The sequence below is a fragment of the Hemitrygon akajei genome, chromosome 13 (genome assembly GCF_048418815.1).
Source record: "Hemitrygon akajei chromosome 13, sHemAka1.3, whole genome shotgun sequence".
Lineage (NCBI taxonomy): Eukaryota > Metazoa > Chordata > Chondrichthyes > Myliobatiformes > Dasyatidae > Hemitrygon > Hemitrygon akajei.
In genome coordinates this window covers 54,794,078-54,814,139 of record NC_133136.1, presented here as the reverse complement: position 1 = coordinate 54,814,139, position 20,062 = coordinate 54,794,078, and the positions used below count along the sequence as shown (strand labels likewise).

The 20,062-nt window shown below is 39.1% G+C and overlaps 1 protein-coding gene across 1 annotated transcript in view; it reads right to left on the bottom strand.

Annotated features, from left to right (window-relative positions):
- Positions 1–4,389: 4,389 nt before the first annotated feature.
- Positions 4,390–20,062, bottom strand: part of LOC140737549 (phosducin-like protein 2) — a 29,333-nt gene continuing 13,660 nt past the window's right edge. The window contains exons 5-6 of the mRNA XM_073063995.1: positions 17,434–17,639; positions 4,390–4,653 (exon numbers count right to left, since the gene is read on the bottom strand). Coding sequence (XP_072920096.1) covers positions 4,511–4,653; positions 17,434–17,639 — 349 coding nt within the window. The 3' untranslated portion in view covers positions 4,390–4,510. The remainder of the gene's footprint in view (positions 4,654–17,433; positions 17,640–20,062) is intronic.

The window sequence follows — 20,062 nt, the reverse complement described above, 5'->3', positions numbered from 1 at the left end:
GAGGGTGAGTACAAATGACTGATTTACAATAATTTAATTGTGAAAGTGCGCTTGATTTATCGTACAATTTCATTGGACCTCTGTGAACTACTCATCAATTTTATTGGTCTACTGTTACGAGGCAAAATGTTTACGAGGCGGCATGAAAAAAAATCATGTATTAGCCGCTCTGGATTAAAGGCCGCAGAGTTCAAAGCTGTTCAAAATGTGGGAAAAAAGTAGCGGCTTAAAATCCGGAATCTACGGTACTTGCACATTTTCAATTTGATATCTTTATGAAATTCATTTGTAAGTAGGGGGTGTCCATAAGTCAGAGCTTAAGTCTTGGCCTTCATTCATATTTGTTGAAGGATATTGATCTCTCACCTAGCACGTTTTAGGTAGGTTCATAGTACCATTTTTTTCCTATGGGAACTCTCATGGAATATTGCTTGTGCAAGGTCATCACATGCCACTTTGAGACTTCATATCATAGTATAACATGGTGGTAAGGGACAGTTTCTTGGCAATGGTCATTGGTCATTACTACCTCCCATGTACAGTCAATGAGCTTAGTGTACATCCTACCTTTCCTGAGTTTGACAAACCTTATCAAACAGTATATTACCAAGCATACTCATCATTTCCTCACCACATCTGGTTTCAAATGGAGTGGCTGAGAAGTTGTCATTCATATTAGATAGGGAAGCTCTAGGTTGTTGCAGGAAAGTTCAATACTCAACAGAAAATGTTGCTTGCAGATTTAAAGAATAAATCCAAACAATAAAACAATGTAGTTAAGAACTATTAATGAAAACTGAGAACACTCTTTATCCTTGTTCAGTAAAGTTAAATCAAAAATATCACTATGAAATGAATCAGACAGATTCAACCTAAACAGGCATATTTATGTTCTTAGCCCACACAGCAATTTAGTTAACTTAGATGATATATAGGACCTGTAGTAGATATTTGCAGAAACAAGTCATATTTGGTTGAAGTTATAAAACATAGAATAGTACAGCACAGTACAGGCTCTTCGGCCCACAATGTTGTGCCGACCCTTAAACACTGTCTTCCGTATATCCCCCCACCTTAAATTACTCCATATACCTGTCTAATAGTCTTTTAAATTTCACTAGTGTATCTGCCTCCACCACTGACTCAGGCAGTGCATTCCACACACCAACCACTCTCTGAGTAAAAAAAACCTTCCTCTAATATCCCCCTTGAACTTCCCACCCCTTACCTTAAAGCCATGTCCTCTTGTATTGAGCAGTGGTGCCCTAGGGAAGAGACGCTGGCTGTCCACTCTATCTATTCCTCTTAATATCTTGAATACCTCTATCATGTCTCCTCTCATCCTCCTTCTCTCCAAAGAGTAAAGCCCTAGCTCCCTTAATCTCTGATCATAATGCATACTCTCTAAACCAGACAGCATCCTGGTAAATCTCCTCTGTACCTTTTCCAATGCTTCCATATCCTTCCTATAGTGAGGCAACCAGAACTGGATACAGTACTCCAAGTGTGGTTTAAGCAGAGTTTTATAGAGCTGCATCATTACATCGCGACTCTTAAACTCTATCCCTCGACTTCTGAAAGCTAACACCCCATAAGCTTTCTTAACTACCCTATCTACCTGTGAGGCAACTTTCAGGGATCTGTGGACATGTACCCCCAGATCCCTCTGCTCCTCCTCACTACCAAGTATCCTGCCATTTACTTTGTACTCTGCCTTGGAGTTTGTCCTTCCAAAGTGTACCACCTCACACTTCTCCAGGTTGAACTCCATCTGCCACATCTCAGCCCATTTCTGCATCCTATGTCTCTCTGCAATATTTGACAATCCTCTACACTATCCACAACACCACCAACCTCTGTGTCATCTGCAAACTTGCTAACCCACCCTTCTACCCCCGCATCCAGGTCATTAATAAAAATCATGAAAAGTAGGGGTCCCATAACCGATCCTTGTGGGACACCACTAGTCACAACCCTCCAATTCGAATGTACTCCCTCCACCATGACCCTCTGCTTTCTGCAGGCAAGCCAATTCAAAATCCACCTGGCCAAACTTCCCTGGATCCCATGCCTTCTGACTTTCTGAATAAGCCTACCATGTGGAACCTTATCAAATGCCTTACTAAAATCCACGTAGATCACATCCACTGCACTACCCTCATCTAAATGCCTGGTCACCTTCTCAAAGAACTCTATCAGGCTTGTTAGATACAATCTACCCTTTACAAAGCCATGCTGACTGCCCCTGATCAGACCATGATTCTCTAAATGCCCATAGACCTTATCTCTAAAAATCTTTTCCAACAGCTTTCCCACCATAGACATAAGGCTCACTGGTCTATAATTACCCGGAATATCCCTACTACCTTTTTTGAACAAGGGGACAACATTCGTCTCCCTCCAATCCTCCAGTACCATTCCCGTGGACAACGAAGACAAAATCCAAATTGTTCATGTTGATCAACTGATCTGCCCCTCACAAAACCATGCTGCCTAACCCTAATCAGCATATGCTTCTCTAAATGCTTGTAAATCCTGTCCCTAAGAATCTTCTCTCATGATTTGTCCATTACTGAAGACTCATTCTCTTGTCTTGCATGTTGGTCCAGGCTTTATTACTGCAGAGGAGTGTACTGAGGAGATGGACACATGGTCTTGCTGTTTAATTTTCCCCAACAAGATGCTGTGGTCCTCTCTCTCTTGCTCACTTTAGACATAATATACATCTTTTACAAAGTGTGCTTGATTGCAGCTGGTAATTACAGATTCTAGATTTGTGAAGTTGTCAACAGCCTCCAATACATATTATCAATGCCACTTGTTGACAATGTGGCACTATCCTGACCCATGGCATTTGTCTTCCTGATGATGTTAGGCAATATGACCTCCTCACAAATATGATATAGTTGTTTACAGTGACCTGTGGAAGTGTTTCTCAGAATAAGACGAAAAAATGCATAATCAGTATTGTGCATTTTGTTGATTCCCAGGGTGATGAGGCCAAACAGCTTTTCATTGTTTCTGTTCTGTAGCTAAGCAGCCTCTACTAATGATTTGAAGTTTTATAACAGTAGCAGTCAGAAGAACTATGTCAGAGTAAAGACATTAAAAGTGCCTTATCTATCTTCAGTGATCTGTGGATAGGTATTTCATAAAGCCTGTATTCCTCTCCACTTCTTAGTACTTTTAACATCTGTTTTACATTACCTTGCCTTGTTTGCCCTTCCCGAGGGCATTACCCCTCACTTCTCCAGATCAGCATACCATTCACTTTCTTTGCCACATGCAAGTATCTCTTTGTATTCCTTCAGTAGTTATTCTTCATAACACGTTGAACATATCCTTGATAAATGTCATGCTTTGTGTTTGATTTTATTTGATTAATTCTCAATTTTTTGTAATTTTTTAAAATGACTGATCATCTTGCTCTCAATTAATGAGTTTCCCGTGACATCCAGCTCCATGAAACGGCCTTTACACAGGTCCTACCTATTTATCAAATAATTAGTGCATGTTCAGCACTGGCTTCTGTGTTCTAAGTTCTTCTGTATCAGCTTCAAAAAGACCAATAATATTACATACAATGTGTTCAAGTTACTCTATTCTGCACAACTGAATTCTGCTGTTGCATGAATGAAGTCACCAGAGAGAAGTATTGGTAGATATGAAGCAGTCTCTTAATTCAACAAAATATCACAAATAATTTGATAGCCTTTTGGGGGAGGGTGGAGAAGGAAGGAGAGGGAGAGAGAAAGGAAGAGGGGGAGAGGGAGGAAGTAGACAATACTTTCTTATCTTCCCTGCCCCCTGCCTTCCCTCATCAACCCTCTCTATGTCCTAGATGATATTGAGGGTTAGCATAAAGGTCCAAAGTTGTTTTTTTTTAGCCTTTTCTTTCAGCCATTAATTTGTGCATTCAGTTGTCATCCCAGAGAGTTGATCGCATAGTCTCCATTGACCATTCTTTGCACTCTTGAGGTACTGAACTGACGGAGTTAACCCAAGATGTTTGCTAAAGTGATGTGAAAGGAGGTAAATAGAGTTGAAATACAGATAAATTTTTCATCTTATTAAATGTTGGAACAGACTCATGACACAGTATTACATTGCCCCATAAATTGAAATTGGGTGATGGTGTGGAGACATATCTCTATCAAAAGAGGACTAGGGCACTCCTTCCCTCCGCTATCCTGTAGGTCATCCTTGGGCAAAGTGTGATACTTGCTTAGTCCTCCGATCATGGTCATGTGAAGCCATGGGTGATGGATGGTCACATGACCAGCTGGTGCATAATAGAAGTCCTGGTTATCCGACCACTGATGCCAGGCAGACAATCTCTAAAGATATTTTTTATTCTTTTTTATTCAACTGGTATGTCAAAATTAACAAAGACAGCTATCCAAAGCTAACAATCATGTGGATTTATGTCAAAATGGAAAAATGTGAAAATACTTTTATGTAACATCATATTTAATCAAAATTAATGATCTGGTAACATTTGCTAACAAAGTCAGGCTTCCTCATTGTCACTTTCATTATTATATTTAACAGAACCATTTTTTATTGATGATGCCGTCATGTCCACAGTCTTTTTGGGGCTCTCTTCTAAATCTGCCTTTATTGCCCCTGTGTTTGCTAGCTTCCATTCCAGCTCTGAAAACAAAAAAGAAAATTCACAATAATTGTGTAGTTATTGCTTATAGTATTTCATTTGGGATTGGTAAGCAGGATCTCTGATAATTCAAAGTACTTTTTTTCTTTGGACTAACATAAGTGAATATTTTATCTTATTACTGACAAACAATTGGTAGTAATTGGTAATTAGGTAAGTGTTAAACATCATTTGCAAGTTTATCTGAAGTCTAAGTTTTTTCCAACCTTGGAAGCAAAATTCAGTCACAAACAAGAGAAAATATGCAGATGCTGGAAATCCAAGCAACACACACAAAATGCTGAAGGAACTGAGCAGACCAGGCAGCATCTATGGAAAAGAATACAGGCAACATTTCAGGCTGAGTCCTGGTGAAGGGTCTCAGCCCAAAACGTCGACTGTACCCTTTTCCATAGATGCTGCCTGGTCTGCTGAGTTCCTCCAGCATTTTGCGTGTGTTGCAAGCAAAATTCAGTATATTTTATTGATGCAGTCAGTTGTAACCTCCAAACAGGGATATGAAGACTATCCCTCTGAGATGTTGTTATATTATATCTCTTTGATTTTAACATGAACAACATAATAGTAATTTATACAGCACCATACACAAAAGTATCCCTTTAATTTTCAATTCTATTTAAATTATATTTTATGAAGTATCTTATACATTATTCTCAATTTTCAAAATATCATATTATCCTAAATAAAATATAAGTTAATTCCATTTAGTTTATTCTAGGAATATCAGTGATTTTGTCAATTATGCATTTGTTGACCACCCCTTGTTATCATGAGCATATTAGGATGCAACCATGTAATGTGGGACTAGAATATACCGTTGGACAGACCAGTTAAGAACTTCAGTGTTAGGGCCTGTTCTGGACTTAGGGTGTATAGCGAAATATTAACTTCAGCAACCAATCTTTAGACCAGAACATGGACTGTAGATTAAATTTAAAATGCAGCCCTGGACAATAGATCTCTAGAGCTATGAACAGCAGTTAAATGAAACACCAGACAATGTAGAATTAACATCCATTTTGGGTGTTTGGAATGTGGGTGTGAAGAAGGAGGTATGAATGGTATATGTAATTCAAAGGAAGCATTGTAGATACATTGTAAATATAGAATTGTCCTTTGATCTTCTGCATATAAAATGTCATGTAATATTGGGTCAAACAGGCCTCTTCCTTCAGAGTGTCTCATTTTTGTCGAGTAAAACACTACTTCATATCTACCAGCTGCATCTCTTCAGTGACTTTGTTCAAATTACAACAAGCATGTTACACTTAATTACAGATATAATAAATTGTATGCAGTTGCATGCAACAGAAAGAATGGGAAGGTTTGTCCGTGTAGTGAAAAACAAAAGAGATTTGTGAAGGGAAGAAAGTTGGTAAAATGGGACCTGGGAGAATGAATTGAAATTGTTGAAGAATATTGTGTCCAGAAGGATGCAAAGTATCTAATCAAAATTTGTGGTGTTGTTTTTATTTTCATTATTATGGTGTAGAAGACTGGTGAGAGTTAGAGTATAAGAAATAAAATAGAGTAGGTAAAATAAAAGAGTAATCAATCAGAAGCTCTGGTTGATCCTTGTGGACTGAATGGATTTGTTCTGTAATTTGCTCAGTGTAAAGCGTGTGATTTTTCCCAATCTAGTGCAGAGCACATAGTGAGCATTGAATACAATGCATTGAAATGAAAGAAATTCAAGAAGATCACTGTTTCATTTGAAAGAAATCCTTAGCAACTTTAAAGGTGGAATGTCAATGTGTAATAGGGGATATGTAACATCTCTTAGAATTCCATGGGGAAAAAGGTATGAAAAGGAAAGCAAGCATAAAGGATGATGGAAAATTGGATCAGAATGTTGCTATGAGAAAAGTCCCAATGAGATTCTGAAAAGAAAGTTGAGAAAAAACAAGTCAGTTTAGTCTAGAAGTAGCACCCAGCTGGAGGTGGAAAAATGGCAGAGAATCGTCCATCAAAAGTGGAGAATGATGAGTTAAAAACAGAGATTGATCTGATGTAAGTGGAAGCTGGTGAGCTGAAGGAATGGAAGGGGTAAAGGCATGTATGAGAAATTTCATTGACACCATTAAGGATTTTGTCATCCAGGGTGAATGATAATCCTTTGTAAAGCAAAAAGGCCAATTCATTAGTGTGGAAGACGATGCTGTCAGAGCACTTGTGATGGATATAGAGAAATAAGAAGAATGCAATAGTTCTTGCCAGAAGTGTGTGGGTGGAAGTGCTATCAGAGCAACAGCAGGGATCCAAGGATTTAGGCATTGATTGTTCAACAGTTCCAAAAAAATTGGAAAATTGTTCTTGATATACAGAACAGAAGAATGAGACATAGTCCATGTGTAGGCAAGAATGAAAATTTGATGGTAAATTGACATGATCTTCCATTCTAGGACGAGAGAAGGAAGAAATAATAATCCTATCAAATTAAACATTAAGGTATTGTATAGTCAGTAAGTAACTACAAGCAACATTTTATCTGGTCTCAAATATGCCCTTTTTATTGGTTTCATGGTCAGCTACATGAACTACCTGAATGAAGAACTTTTTATCTCTCACCGTACCACACTATGGAGCTTTACTTTATTAGTAGCCAGGATCTCATGCCTGCATCACGAGATGGAAAGACTTACAACTTATTCTATAAGTAAAAACCAGACTTCTCGCTCTAAATTTTGCATTGATATTCAGATACTTTCATCAGTAAACTCAAGATTCTGCAGATGTTGGTAAATCCAGAATAACACATACAAAGTGTTGGAGGAACTCAGCAGGTCAATTATCATCTATAGAAATTAATAAAGTCAACTTTTCAGGCTGAGACCCTTCAGCAGAACTGGAAAGGAAAGGGAGCGAAGCCAGAATGAGAAGGTAGATGGAGGGGAAGAAGTACAAGCTAGAAAGTGATAGGAGAACCTTGAAAACTCAAGCTGGAGGAGCACCACCTCGTATTCCATTTGGGTAGCCTCCAACATGATGGCATGAACATCGATTTCTTGAATGTCTAGTATTCCATTCCATCATTCCTATTTCCCTCTCTCACCTTATTTCCTTACCTGCCCATCACCTCCATTGGATGCTCCTCCCCTTCCTTTTCTTCCACGCTCTTCTGTCCTCTTCTATCAGATCCCCTCTTCTCTAGCCCTTTATCTCTTTCACCAATAAATTCCCCAGCTCTTTACTTCACCCCTCACCCCTCCCAGTTTCACCAATCACCTACCACCTTGTACTTCTTCCTCCCCTCCCTCCACTTTCTTATTTTGGCTTCTCTTTCTTTCCAGTCCTGATGAAGGGTCTTAACCCAAAACATTAATTGTTTACTCTTTTCCAATGATGCTGCCTGACCTGCTGAGTTCCTCCAGCATTTTGTGTGTGTTGCTCCAAGTGATAGGAGAAGCTAGGTGGGTGTGGGGGGGGGGAGGTTATGAAGTAAGAAGCTGGGAGGTGATAGTGATGAAGAAGGGGGAATCTGATAGGAGAGGAGAGTGGACCATGGGAAAAGAGAACAGGGCACGGGAGGAGATGATAGCCAGATAAGGAGATGAGAAGAAGTAAGAGGGAGCCAAAGTGAGGAATGGTATATAAGTTAATGCATTGTGTTGTGAGACTATGAGGAAGGATAGGCAGATGACAGGGCAAAATTGTAATCAGTGGGAAAGTGAAAAGTGTGATGAATACAGAATGGAAGGAGTTATATTTGAATGCCTGCAGTAGACGGAATAAGATAGATTATTTTCTAGCACAGTTAGAGATTGACAGATATGGCGTTGTGGGCATCACTGAACCGTGGCTGCAAGATCATTGTTGGGAGATTAACATCCTAGGATACAATTTGTATCAATAGGACAGGCACTTAGGCAAAGGGAGTGGGTTAGCTCTATTGGTGAAAAATAAAATAAAATCCTTAGAAGGTGGTGACATGGGATCAGAAGATGCTGAATCATTGTGAGTAGAGTTAAGAAACTACAAGGGTGAAAAGATCCTGATGGAAGTTATACACAGGCCCCCGAATAATAGCCAGGATATGGGATGAATTTCAAAGGGAAACAGACAAGGCATGTAATAAGGGCAAATTTATGATAGTCATGGGTATTTCGATATACAGACAGATTGGAAAAATCAGGTTGATGCTGGATCCCAAGAAAGGGAATTTGTTAGATGCCTGAAAGATAACTTTTTAGAGCAGCTTGTGTTTAAACTCACTAGGGGAAAGGCAATTCTGGATTAGATGTTGTGTAATGTACCAAATTTGATTAGAGAGCTTAAAGTAAAGTAACCCTTAGGAGACAGTGACCATAATATGATAGAATTCACCTTGTAGTTTGAGATGAAAAAGATAAAGCCAGTATTACAGTGGAGTAAAGAGAATTACAGAGGCATGAGAGAGGAGCTGGCCAAAGTTGATTGGAAGAGGACACTATCAGGAATAACAACAGAACAGCAATGGCTGGGGGCAATTCGGAAGGCGCAGAATTGATACATCCTAAAGATGAAGTATCCTAAAAGGGAAAATGAGGCAACCGTAGCTGACAAGGGAAGAGAAAGAAAGCATAAAAGCAAAAGAGAAGGCATATAACATATTTTTTAAAATTAGTGAGAAGTAAGAGGATTGGGAAACTTTAAAAAACACCGGAAGACAACTGAAAATACACAAGGCGAGAAAAGATGAAATATGAAGGTAAGCTAGCCAATAATATCAAAGAGGATGCCTGAACCTTTTTTTCAGATACAGTACATAGAGAGAGCAGAGTGGATATTGTACTGCTGCAAAATGACGCTGGAGAAGTAGTAATGGGAGACAAAGAAATGGTGGACAAATTAATATGTATGTTGTGTCTGTGTTCACTGTGGAAGATACCAGCAGTATGCCAAAAATTTGAGAGTGCCAGGTGATAGAAGTTTATGTAGTTGCTATTGAATAAGGAAAAGCTGCTTGGGAAGCAAAATGTCTGAAGGTAGGTAAGTCTCCTGGACCAAATGGACTACACCCCAGGTTCTGAAAGAGGAGGCTGAAGAGATTGTGGAGGCACTAGTAATGATCATTCAAGAATCACTAGATTCTGGAATGGTTCTGGAGGACTGGAAAATTGCAAATGTCACTCCACTTTTTAAGAAGGTAGGGAGGCAGAAGAAAGGAAATTATGGGCAATTAGCCTGAATTCAGTGGTTGGGAAGATGTTGGAGTCCATTAATAAGATGTGTTTTCAAGGTACTTGGAAGCATATGATAAAATAGGCCAAACAGTATGGTTTCCTTCAAGGAAAATCTTGCTTGACAAATCTGTTGAAATTCTTTGAGGAAATAACAAGCAGGATAGACAAAGGAGAGTTAGTGGATGTTGCATACTTGGATTTACAGAAGGCTTTTGACTAGATGCTGTACATGAAGCTGCTGAACTAGATAACAGCCCATGATATTACACAAAATCTACTAGTGTGGATAGAAGATTGGCTGATTGGCAGCAGGCAAAGAGTGAGAATAAAGTCAGCCTTTTCTGTTTAGCTCCCAGTGACTAGTGGTGTTCCGCAGGGGTTCTACAAGGAAGAGAGGCATAATTTATTTTCTAAGCAGGAAAAAAATTCAAAAATCAGAGGTAGAAAGGGACTTGGGAGTCCTTGTGCAGGATTCCCTAAAGGTTAACTTGCAGATTGAGTTGGTGTTAAGGAAGGCAAATGCAATGTTAGCATCCATTTTAAGAGGACGAGAATATAAAAGCAAGGTTGTAATGTTGAGGCTTTATAAGACATTGGTCAGACCACACTGGAGTATTGTGAGCAGTTTTGGGCCCCTTGTCTAAGAAAGGCTGTGGTAGCATTGCAGAATGTCCATAGGAGGCTTATGAGAATGATTCTGGGGATGAAATGGTTAATGTATGAAAAGTATTTGATGGCTCTAGGCCTATACTCACTGGAGTTTAGACGAATGGGGGTAAATCTCATTGAAACCTGTCGAATACTGAAAAGCCTAGATAGAATGGATGCAGAGAGGATGTTTCTTATAGTAGGTGGGTCTAGGACCAGAGGGCACAGCCTCAGAATCGAGGGACATCCATTTATAACAGAGACAAGAATGAATTTCTTCAGCCAAGGGGTGATGAATCTGTGGAATACATTGCCATGGACAGCTGTAGAGACTAAGTCATTGAGTATATTTAAAGCGGAGTTTGATAGATTCTTGGTTAGTTAGGAAGTCAAAGGTTACAGGGAAAGACAGAAATATGGGGTTGCAAGGGATAAAGAAAATCAGCCATGATGGAATGGCAGAGCAGACTTGATGGGCCAAGTGGCCTAATTCTGCTCCCATGACTGTGGTCTTATGAGGTGATGCTCCTCCATCCTGAGAGTGGCCTCATCATGGCAGTAGAGGAGGCCATGGAGCAACATATTATCCTGCTTGTTGTGTATGCAACTAAGGCGCTGAACAAAGTAGTCCCCCAATCTTCATCAGGGCTCACCAATGTAGAGGAGACCGCAGTAGATGACCGCAACAGATTCCCAGGTGAAGTGTTGCCTCTACTGGAAGGACTGTTTGGGACCCTGACTGGAAGTATGGGAGGAAGTGAATTGAGAGGGGAAGTTCTCTGCTTTTTTCTTCACCCAGACCCGACCATCTCCTCTCCATCACCACCCTACTCCATACGGCAGAAATTCTCCTCATACTCAACAATTTCTTTTTCAGCTCCTCCCACTTTCTCCAAACCCAAGGTGTAACCATGGGCACCCAGGTGGGTCCCAGCCATGCTTGTCTTTTTATTTGCTGTGTGGAACATTTCATGTTCTAAATCTTCACTGGTAAGCTCCTCAACTCTTCCTGTGCTACGTTGACGACTACATTGGTGCTGCTTCAACAGTGTGTCAATTGGTGAAAATCAAGGACATGTGGAATGTGATACAGACAACCATAATGTCACAATGAAATCTATGTGCCAATTCAATGCCATTGCCAGTATTTAATCAAATACTTTGTCCTGTAAGTGTTGACAGGATGTTTTCTTGTTTTGCATAGCCACCTTGCACAAAATCAGAAATAAAATCTTCAAAATCCAAAGACCGCAATCATAGCACAAGGCAGCAGTTAACAGATCCTCTGTAACTGTTGTGGCAGAACAATTTTAAAATGGTGACTTTGACAAAGAGTGTTTACTACTTGAATTTCTTCATAAACCTTTAAAAGCAAGCATTCACGGGGCCTGATCAAAATCTAATGGCACTGTAACATCTATCATCCTCTACTGGCAGTTTCTTAGTTTATCCCTATTCTCTTTTACCTAAGCTTTACTCATAGTCTCAGCCCCACAGAAGGGGAATCTTTGACGAGGCAAAGTATTGCTCCATGTTAAGCAGCCATATACAGTGTATAATTGGTGGCTGGGCTGGGTTTGAGATACAGAGGTAACTGCATGTGTTGATGCATATACAACAAGTATAAAGGGAACTTAAGGAAGCTAAAAGTCCTTTCCACACTCTGTTAATGAATAGGAGAGAGCTGTAAACTTCTGGAGTCCTCTAGGGAAAGCAATATTTCTTTCAGAAATGATCAATGAAAATATGTAGAGGAAAACTTATCATTGGGTTTCCCACTGTGGTCAAGTGCATGGAGAAGCAGATATCTAGTTTAATGGAACAAATAAAGGCTGTAGGGGCACGTTTCAATCTTGCCATCTGTCTTCCTGAAGATAGCTCCTTGAGTAGATGTGCTGCAGGGGGAATGGCACGTCATCCTCTTTCAGAACGTTAGCTCTTCTGCTTCTTTGCTAACCCTCAAAGTTACTAAAGCCATATGACTCAGATAGCAATGGCAGCAGTTAAAATAAGTTCTCATAGGACTGACTGGCTTCCTTTTGGTTTTTGTCCACAAACACCACAAGGATCCATAGTCAAGAAACCGTATCCTCCCACCAGCTTTGTGTGACCAGTGGAGCACCTGCAGGGGTGTTTGATGGGGAAATTTTCTTTAATAACAGAACTATACATATGAAAAGTCAAGAATTCTTCACAACATTGTTTCTGACATTTGAATTGTAAACCTTTAAACCATCTGCTGTAGTGTAACGCCACATTCACAAATCAACAATTTTCTGTACTTAGGGGAATTCTGGTGCTTCGCAAAGCAGAATGCTCTTTTGTGCTCCTGAGCATCAATTTTAATTTCATCACAAACAAGAGAAAAATCTGCAGATGCTGGAAATATAAGCAACGCACACAAAATGCTGGAGGAACTCAGCAGGCCAGGCCGCATCTATGGAAAAGAGTACAGTCCATGTTTCGGGCCGAGACCCTTCAGCAGGATTGGAGAAAAAAGGATGAGTAGAGTTAAAAGGGGGGGGGGGGGGAGAAGGGGAGTGAGAAACACAAGGTGACAGATGAAACCGGGAGGGGGAGGGGTGAAATAAAGAGCTGGGAAGTTGATTGATGAAACAGATACAGAATTGGAGAAGGGGGAATCTAATGGGAGATGACAGATGGCCATAAAAGAAAGCAAAGGGGTGGGGGAGGAGCACCAGATGGAGGCAATAGGCAGGCAAGAAGATGAGGTGAGAGATAGAAAATGGGATGGGGAATGGTGAAGGACGGGGTGGCCATTACCAAAGTTAAAGAAATTGATGTTCATACCATCAGGTTGGAGGCTACCCAGACGAAATATAAGGTGTTGTTCCTCCAACCTGAGTTTGGCCTTATCATGACAGTAGGAGAGGCCATGGATAGACATATCAGAATGGGAATGAGAAGTGGAATTAAAATGGGTTGCGCTTTTTCTGGCAGACAGTTTGTAGGTGCTCAGTGAAGCAGTATCCTAACCTGTGTTGGATCTCACTGATATACAGGAGGACAGGAGGCCACACCAGGGACACCGGAAACATATGACCCTAACAGACTCACAAGAGAATTGTCACCCCATCTGGAAGGACTGTTTGGGGCCCTGAATGGTAGTGAAGGAGGAGGTGTAGGAGCATCTGTAGCACTTGTTCTGCCTGGAAGGATAAGTGCCAGAAGAGAGATCAGTGGGGTGGGACGAATGGACAAGGAAGTCGCATAGGGAGCGATCCCTGCGGAAAGCAGAAAGTGGATGGGAGGGAAAGATGTGCTTAGAGGTGAGATCCTGTTAGAGATGGTGCAAGTTGCGGAGAATAACATGCTGGATGCGGAGGTTGGTGGCGTATTAAGTGATGACAAGAGGAACCCTAAACCTGGTGGGGTGGCGGGAGGATGGGGTGAGAGCAGATGTGCCTGAAATGGAAGAGATGTGGTTGAGGGCAGCATTGATGATGGAGGAAGGGAAGCCCATTTCTTTGAAGAAGGACCTCCAGTACCTCCAGTAAGTTGTGCGTGTTGCTTTAATTTCATCACCCTTTTCATTACGTCTAGAAGATCCTGATACTCATGAAGGGAACAGCACCACAAAGTGTGCAGATGATATAAACATTGAAATAACTTGTGTTGAGGACTTAAGACATGGACATTTTAGTAAAAATATCACATGTACAATAGAAATATGAAGTGATGTGCTTTGAACGGACTATAATGGAACGGGTATGATTGAGAAGATTTTAGGAAAATATAAAGGTCTTAGATGAGAGAAAAGGTTTTTCAAGATAATATCAAGTAGATTCCATTTAAGGCAGTTTTGCAAATATAGGATGTTTCTCCTTGAAACAGTAACTTAAGAGTTTATTCAAATAAAGACTGAAAGAGCATGAGTAGGTATGATAAATTACAAAGGGGTAACTACTTCTCTGGTGAATGAGGTGGTTAATAAGGAGAAGTTATTGATTTAAAATGATTACAAAAGGCCTAGAGGAAAGATGTAGAGGATTTTTTTTTCTTCTTATTCAGAGCAAAGTTGGGTTTTGGAATCCCTGGAAAGATGTTGAAACTGATTCCATTTACACAGTGGCTATAAAAAGTATTCACCTCCCCCCCCCCCCAGAAGTTTTCATGTTTTATTATTTTACAACATTGAATCTCAGTGGATTTAATTGGGCTTTTTTGACACTGATCAACAGGAAAAAGCTCTGTTGTGTCAATGTGAAAACAGATCTCCTCAAATTGATCTAAATTAATTACAAATATAAAATACAAAATATTTGATTGCATAAGTGTTCAACCCCTTTACTTTGTCACACCAAATCATCACTGGTGTAGCTAACTGGTTTTAGAAGTTTAAATAGAGATCATCTGTGTGCAGTCAAGGTGTTTTAATTGATTGTAGTACAAATACACCTGTATCTGGAAGGTCTAATTGCTCATTATAGCTAAACAATCACTCAAATCGTCAATAGAGGTTCAGATCCCTCTAAGCAAAGCGGAAGTCAAAAGCATTATAAAAACACGTATTGAGGAGACATGGCAGAAGCATTGGGATGAGAGTGAAACAGGGAGACAACTGTACAAAATACAAAGGCAAGTCAGATACCAAAGAATCTCAGGTGGGCATAGAAAGATAGAAGTGATCATCAGTCGTTTAAGAATTGGTCACACAAGTCTTAATTACACATTATACAAAATAGGGAAACATCCAACTGGGTTGTGTGAATACTGTAATCAACCAGAAACAGTTGAACATGTATTGATAAAATGTAAGAAGTATGAAAGAGAAAGAGTGAAGATGATAGGAGCGCTTCAGATAAACAAAAAAACTGCTGTGGGTATAGAAGACATTTTAGGTGGGAGTTCAAGAGAAATACAGACCTATATCATGAAGTATTTGAAAGTCTCTGGTTTATTATATAGAATTTAGGAAATGCAATTCTTTTCATTCCTCCTGTTTATCAAACGATCCACACTCCATTTTAGTAGGTGGCGGTAATGCACCTTAAAGCTGGTTTGCCAACTGCCATAAAACAACAGAAGAAGGAGGTCTAATTGCTGCTGAGTAAGTATCTTTGTAAAAAATACACCATGAGGACAGAACTCCACGAAAAGGTTATTGAAAAGCACAAGTCAGGAGATGGATACAAGAAAATTTCCAAATCACTGAGTATCCCTTGGAGTACAGTTAAATCAATCATCAATCAATGGAAAGAATATGGCACAGCTGTAAATCTGCCTGGAGCAGCCCATCCTCAAAAACTGACTGACCGTACAAGAAGAGGGCTAGTGAGAGATGCCACCAAGAGACCTATAACAACTCTGGGTGAGTTACAAGCTTTAGTAGCTGAGATGGAACAGACTACACATACAACTACTGTTGCCTGGGTACTTCACCAGTCACAGTTTTATGGGAGTGTGGCAAAGAGAAAGGCATTGTTGAAAAAAACTCCCATGAAATCTCAGCTAGAGTTTGCCAGAAGGCATGTGGGAGATTGAAGTCAGCTGGAAGAAGGTTCTATGGTCTGCTGAAACCAAAATTGAGGTTTCTGGTCATCAATTTAAACGTAAGCCAAACACTACGCATCATCAAAAGTACATGATCCTCCGATCGTGAATCACGGTGGTGGCAGCATCATGCTGTGGGGATGCTTCACTGCAGCAGACCCTGGAAGGCTCGTGAAGGTACAGGGTAAAATGAATGCAGCAAAATACAGGGAAATCCTGAAAGAAAACTGGGACGTGGGAGAAGATTTGTTTTCCAGAAAGACAATAACCCTAAGCATAAAGCCAAAGCTACACAGGAATGGCTTAAAAACAACAAAGTTAATGTCCTGGAGTGGTCAAGTCAGAATTTGTGGCTGGACTTGAAAACAACTGTTCACTCACCATCCCAATGCAATCTGACAGAGCCTGAGCAGTTTTGTAAAGAAGAATGGGAAAAAAAATGCAGTGTCTAGATGTGCAAAGCTGTTGGAGACCTATCCACACAGACTCAAGGCTGCAATTGCTGCCAATGGTGCATCTACTAAATATGGACTTGAAGGGGACAAATATGGAATCAATTATTTTGTATTTAATAATTGTAATAAATTTGGACAAGTTTGTAGAAATTTATTTTCTAAAAGAGTCTTTCTGTTGATTAGTGTGAGAAAAGCCAAATGAAATCCACTGTGATTCAATGTTGTAAAACAATGAAACATGGAAACTTCCAAGTTGGGGGGGGGGGGGGGTAGGGTAAATACTTTTTATAGGCACTGTAACTTTAAAAAAATGGTCTGATCTTAAGGATAGTAAATCAATGCCTCTAAAAAAAAGGCAGAAGTCTGAGATAATAGGTGACTGTTCATTCAAAGAGTAACACAATAGGCAGAAATACCCTATTCTGTAAATTTCTATGATTCCATGATAATCTAAATATTAGGGCAAGTATAGGGCAAAGGATAGTAAATCAATGCCTCTAAAAAAAAAGGCAGAAGTCTGAGATAATAGGTGACTGTTCATTCAAAGAGTAACACAATAGGCAGAAATGCCCTATTCTGTAAATTTCTATGATTCCATGATAATCTAAATATTAGGGCAAGTTGTGCCTTCTTTAGATATGCAAGCAGTGAGATTGATATGACAAAGACTCCTCACAGTTTTCAGTGAAATATTGGCACTTGAATAGGGTACGATTGGGAGATTATGTGTGTATGCATGCACATGCATATATGATGCACTGGGATTCAACAGTCTGTCAACAATTAATTATGGAGACTGCCAAATTATAATGTTAGAAATTTATCAATCAGTAAAACAATATTCTGATAAGGCATTATTGCTTCAGAAGTAGGGATAAAGGCAAAAAAAAAGAGAAGGATGCTTTCAACACAAGTACATTCCTATATTGCTTAACTGATAGTTTGAGTACAAAGATTATTGCTAATGGCTAAAACACTTTACCTTCCAACTTCATATCTGGAGTTCCACATTCCACTCCAATAAACCTGGCCTTCATTGCACCCTCAAAATACACAAATATTGTTGGTAAATATTTGTCTGGGTAGTTGGGAATACAGATGTTCGCAATAGCCTTCATGAATTTTGCTTCTGGATATTTCTTAGCGAGCTGGCCCAAGTGATGGTTGAACAAAATACACATTGGTATGCTGCAGTAATAATAGTAACAAAACAGGATTATTCAGTTCTAATTATGTTAAAACTTGATTTTATGTATGTAAAGGTAAATAAGGTATGGGAGTTGATCTCTGAAAAGAAAACTATGTAAATATTATTTATGGGCTCCCTTCCTCTGCAATATGGAATACAATCAAAAGAACCTCTCTAACAGTAGGTAAACTATTTAATATTGTGATCTGTAACTTGTGGATGAATTCAATCAATAGAATTAATCCACTAGTTACAGGTCACAATATGAAATCGTTTATCTACAGTTCTACTTATCAATTTGATGCCTGCATGTTTGTTTTGTCTGAATATTCAGAAAATACTTTGTTTGATTACATGTTTAACAAGGCTCCTTTTATTCTCCAATTATTTATGCCATCTTCTTCTCACTTTTCTGATTACCAAAGAGGTCTTGTGATCCCAGTTTTAATCTTTTGTAACTCACTTTGTTAACTTCTCAGCCTTTCCTTCTATTTCACTATTTTCAGATCATTTTTAAAAACTTCTCCATGCCTCCAATAATTCTACTAAATTTCTGCTTCTCTTCTGTGCTGCAATTTGAAATATTATCACACTAAAGACAATGTCTGATTTAGTCTGAATAATTTGTCTTATTCAATTCCTCACTTTCCTTTGCTAGTTTCTAGGGAGGTGACCATAAGAGATTCAACATAGCTTGCTTACTTTCCTTCAAATCTATGAATTTTATTGTGCTTGATTGACAACTTTTGAAATTTGGCACCTAAGAGCAATCATCTGCACACCAATGTTCTAAACAGAGGAACATAACACTGTCTGAAGATTGAAATAAGTTCAGTAACATGAAAAATAACATTCTGAAGAATTATTTTATTAAAAAAAGTTATTGCGTGGAATATAGGATTCATCAAGCAAAATACAATAAAGCAATCTTAAAGTACTGTAAAATTAAAATCAGTGGATTACTATATTAAAGTATATACAAAACAAAAAGCAAGACAATATTTTACTGGGCTAACTAACAATCAGCTCGATTACACAGCAGGGAACAAAGGTGAAGTTAACACTAATAAATTATAACTTAAAGTTTCTCATAAAAAATTTCAGAAGATACAAGTAGTTTAGAATTCAAATTCTGTATTTCTGTCTATTTTTATGTTAAGTTTGATCACAAGTTTTATTTTTAGTACTTGAGTTTCAAAATATTTTGAAGGGATTGGAAACTTAGATTCCATAATTACATATATTTTCCATGAACAGGTGAATTTCATATGGCAATTGGCTGGGGAACCTTTACTTAGACTTTATCCTGGAAGCTTTACTCAAAATAGTTCCTTCACTACTTCTAAGTGTGAGGTTACTATGATGTAGGGAACAGGACATTTGAAATCTTGGTTTATCTCCTCAACCAAAGAGGTTTAAGATTTGAGACATAAAGAGAGGAAGAGTATGAAATATACTGCATAAATTAAAGCTTTGATAGTGAAAACATACAGAAATGGATTGAAAGATTGTGCAGAGAAATGGGGAGGAAAGGGCAATTCACTGGCAGTTAACATCTTGAAGATATGAGACCAGCCATTTCTAACTTTCCTCCTGTCATTAAAATTAATGCAGTTTGCAAAGCATACTTGTGCCACAAATTAGAAGATCTATCTTTCTGTGGCAAGTTTAATGGATATTTAATGTGCTCATGCAGGCACTTCACAGAAATTGTGGGAAAGTTATAGATGAAATGCCTCATGAAGTTAATGAGAGAACAGCACAATTTGCTAGCAACATATAGCAATCCACAATTTGGAACACACATCTTCCTGCCCATGTTTTCCTGATAATGTAACATAACCTGATAACATTTCCTGTCAACATTTCCTGTGTAACACACACAAAATGCTGGAGGGACTCAGCAGGCCAGGCAGCATCTATGGAAAACAGTACAGTCAGCGTTTTGGGCCGGAATCCTTCGGCAGGACTGGAGAAAAGAAGCTGAAGTGTTTTGCCCAAAACATCAACTGTACTTTTTTTTCCCCATAGATATTGCCTGGCCTGCTGAGTTCCTCCAGCATTTTGTGTGTGTTTCTCGGATTTCCAACATCTGCAGATTTTCTCTTGCTAACATTTCCAGTCTGATGTGACAACTATGCAATAAAGTTCACCCACAAACTCTTCCTTCAATCCAGGGTCAACTGGATAAATGCCCGATTCACGACTCTAAACTAATAGTCTATGTTCATTATATTAACTTTAGTTAGGAATAATTCTACCAACACATAATCCACCTTTTGCTTCTTGACATCATTTGGGTGTTCTCTTCAACCTCTACTTTTCTATTGCTTTGTATTTTTCCCTTTTTTTGAACCTCTCTTTCTCCTTATCCCAGATTGAATGTTGACATTTCCTAGCCAGTCAGTAATGACAAGGCCAT